This window comes from Halyomorpha halys, unplaced genomic scaffold (assembly GCF_000696795.3).
Source record: "Halyomorpha halys isolate HHAL.00 unplaced genomic scaffold, Hhal_1.1 Scaffold130.1, whole genome shotgun sequence".
NCBI lineage: Eukaryota > Metazoa > Arthropoda > Insecta > Hemiptera > Pentatomidae > Halyomorpha > Halyomorpha halys.
Genome location: NW_027107593.1, coordinates 56,462 through 60,483, shown reverse-complemented (window position 1 = coordinate 60,483; position 4,022 = coordinate 56,462). Strand labels below are relative to the sequence as shown.

Genomic DNA, 4,022 nt, shown 5'->3' with positions numbered 1-4,022 from the left:
TATATATATATATATATTATAACGGTTATATCAACCATGTAAGGCCCACCAGGCCGAGCTGGTATAAAATAAAGACCCTTTCTGCAGAACCTGCTAACTGGTGACTATTCTCATTTCATAGAGATGCTTGTTCAGCTGACACTGTCCTGTACATAGTCCTGTCACACATCCTGAGGTACTCCTGTTCATCTTCTGAAATGTGTTAATTCTTTTTATGCAGGAGCCTTTTAGGGCCATCTTCGTCTGCTCTAGTTGTTTACTAATTTTGTCTTCTTTTCACCACACTCCTCACCATCTTCTTCATAATTTGAAATGATACGGTCAATTATTTATGTATAAAATATTTATATCCATCATGTTACATTATTAAACTGGAGTTCTTACCTTCATCTGAATAAACGCTGCGCATACAATATTGCCAATCACGCTCACGTAATAAATTATTATAACTGGGGAAAAGGTGAGAACCAGCTCTTCTGCATTCCTGGAACATGTAAATCAAATTATTTTAATTCAAGAAATAGTGGCTTATTAACTATAAAAAACCTTAAAATATACCTTTTTACTTTTAATATCAACAATTTTGGGATAGAATACATAGCTTGTAATAGCAACAGTGTTCATCTCGATTATATATATATTCTGTTAGTCCAAAGTTTAGGACTGAAAAAATTATTGCGCAGGGATAATCGAACCATTTTTTGTATATTTTTTGAATAAATGCATTTTTAATAAAAAAAATTAATCTACACTAATTTTTTTTAATAAAGATAAAGTTAAATTGACTTTCTTGTAAGATTATTATAATTTCCATCTAAAAAAAAACCAAAGCAGTCATCCGCCTTCAATGTTCAAATTGAACGACGCTTTTAGGAATAAAATATGTCCTAGCACTGTACCCTATGGAATAGTAAACAACTAGACAGTTAAAAAATATATTTATTTTATTAGACTGATTAAAAATAATCAGACAATAAATTTTAATTTACATTCTTGGAATTAACATACAAGACTGAAACGACAAGAAACTGCTTGTAGATTTCGATTGCTACAACACCTACTTGACAAACGCTCTAAACTTCCCATTCACTACAAAAAATTATTATACACTACGATAATCAGACCAATTTGGACACATGGAATTGAGCTCTGGGGCTCCACCAAACCATCAAATTCCTCCCGCATCCAATCCTTACAAACCAAAATCCTAGGTAAAATCCTTGATGCTCCTTATTTCGTTACAAATAAAAGACCTTAACATACCATTCGTTGCAGAATTGGCCCAAAACAGATATGCGTCTTTTCATTCCAAACTCCTTAACCATCCTAACCCATTAATTCTTAATCTTTCATCCTTAACAATAATCCTCCGAGGCGTCTGAAAATAAGATAACGACGGGATCTTCTAATTTAAATTAATGTTTGAAGTACCACCAATGGGTGGTTCCTTTCCAAGATTTTCAAGTTAAATGAAACATACTACTTATTGTATTTATTATTTGTACAGTTGCAAATCACATTAAATAAATAAATTATAAAAAAAGTTACATACGAATAAAAGTAGAAAAAAAGTTTAAAAAACGAAAATCATGAAATTGGTTGACAGTTTCAGAAGTTTAAAAAATTGATTTAAAAACTATTCACAATTTTTTTCATAGAAGAACTTGCCAATAGCTTTCTTTTTACAAAAGTTGTTTTCAAAATGTTGTCGATTATCTCTTAAAGCTGTTTATGCAAGAGATTTAGAGTAACATTAACACTATTTTTTAACTTTCTCCGAAATTAGAGTTTGCTATTCTTTCCCCCCCCCCCCACCAAAAAAAATTCTAAGGCGTAGCCTGAAAGTGTTGCGATCAGAATAAAATTCGACGGCAATGCACTGTTTTGAGGTCCACAGAACCCAAATAAGCAAGTCTCACAAAATAATCGGTATCTGCTTGTGTGTGGTAACTCTAGCTCAGAAACTAAAATTATAACGAAAATTATAACATATTTTAGGCAGGTATATGCTTGGGATGTGATAGCAACTTTTTTAATGAAATCGAATGAAATACCACTTTATATAATCGATTTTTTACATTTTACTCAAAAAAAAAATAAAGCTTTAGCGATTTTAATTAAACTCGGTTTGTCAACGTACTATTGAATGATTTTTAATATCAGATGAGTTTTATCTACATTAAAATAATCTGAGAGGGCTTACATGCAGATTTAAAAAAACTCTTCCTATAAAATCATTTTGTTTACTTATAAAAAATAAAGAGTTCTCATTACAATCAACAATAAAAAATGAGCAAATACGAAATATTAAAGAATTTTATGAATAACTAATTGAGGAAAAAAGAAGAAATCCAATTTGAACGGAGAAAGAAACGATCTTTCTCGATACCATTACGACTACGTTATCTTTGGTTAAACTGTCCCATTGGCAGGGAACTTAAATTCGCTATTCCCACCTCGACAAACCGAAAAATACAAATTTTTATAACAATAGAAAAATAAAAATAGTCTGTTCTAAATTTTCTCCTTTTTTTAAACAATCACAAACATAGGGATAACATAAACACAAATCCACCAATCTTCACAAAACTTGGGGACGTATGTGGTGGTTTAAGTGAAAAGTGTATTATGAGCTGTCCATACCAGATTTTTATTGTTTTATTTCTAAGATGAATCATTTCTTACCTTCTTATGTCTTGATGTAGCTTTATCCATATACTCAGCTTCTTCTTGAACAGTTTATTGTCACCAGTGAGGAATTCTTTTTCCAAGTCTTTCATCGAATCCGAGAGAAAGTACAAAAAGTTCCTCTGGATCATGAAGAGAGTCATGAAGAGACAGTCAGTTGCAGTCTTCTTGCCAATGGAAGAAGACACGCAGAGCGACATGATCCCCAGCACCAGCTCGTAAACGCCTGGTTCCCGGTCGTAGAAAGGACTGTTTATCTTAACCGGGAATCTGGAACGGTACTTGCCTGTAAAATAGTCGGTGACGGGTACCTCGAAAAAATATGTGAATGGAAGATATGCGCTGAAGTGGATGGAAAGTGTCGTGAAGACTGACATTAGTTTGGAGTTGGTTGCGTATCGTTTGTGGAAGCGCTCTGCACCACCGAGGTTGTTAGTGCAGATGACAGCTGCAATGGAGTCCATGTTATCTGTTATCTTCTTGAGGCGTGGTCCGTAGAGGGCGTGGTAAAAAGTGACTGAGAGAGCGCAGATGTAGTTGGTTGTGCTGATTCCCAGGCCGAACAGATCCTACAATACCAACAAATATTAAATAATTATGTTTAAATAAATACATTTTATCATAATTTAGTTTTTAAAACATTTTTTATTCGTTTATTAGTCCGACGTTTCGGAAAATTCGGCCATCCTCAAGACCAATCTTAAAACAATTTTAGAACCATATCAGGACAAACGACTGGCATGGAATCCTCATACAAGACTAAAAAGATAGGAGACTGCTCGTCGATTCCGACTCTTACAACATTTACTAGACAAACGGTCTAAACTGCCGATCCATTACAAAAGACTGATCTACATGACTATTATAAGGCCTATCTGGACATACAGAGTTGAGCTTTGGGGCTCCACTAAACCATCAAATTCCTCCTGAATCCAATCCTTACATCCTTACGTAAATAACAACAAATAAATTATTAAATAAAAAATAAAATTTATTATTGCTAACAACGAGGAATATTTTTTTTAATAAACAAAATTAAAGGTGTTCTATGAGAAACCAGATGGAAAGCTGAAAATAATACGTACGGCGGTTGGATATTCAAATATGGAGAGAGAGGGCAAGAGATCGTGTAGATTGGTTGGCTGTGGTGGAGGAGCCCTCGTTATTGTAGGCAGTGTAGTGCCATAATATTAATGATACAAAGTTGTATATAATACAAAAAATAAATAAATAAATGTAAAGAATTAAGGTAGTCAAAAAGCCTTTTTGAAATTTTTTTTTTTTTTTTTAAATTGATAGATTTATTTATTGATAGATATTACAATCTGCCACAC

General features: G+C 33.0%; 1 protein-coding gene across 1 annotated transcript in view; it reads right to left on the bottom strand.

The window, feature by feature from the left end:
* Positions 1-4,022, bottom strand: part of LOC106678240 (odorant receptor 22c) — a 22,381-nt gene that overhangs the window by 11,096 nt on the left and 7,263 nt on the right. The window contains exons 3-4 of the mRNA XM_014416654.3: positions 2,686-3,257; positions 385-484 (exon numbers count right to left, since the gene is read on the bottom strand). Of these exons, the coding sequence (XP_014272140.3) occupies positions 385-484; positions 2,686-3,257 (672 nt within the window). The remainder of the gene's footprint in view (positions 1-384; positions 485-2,685; positions 3,258-4,022) is intronic.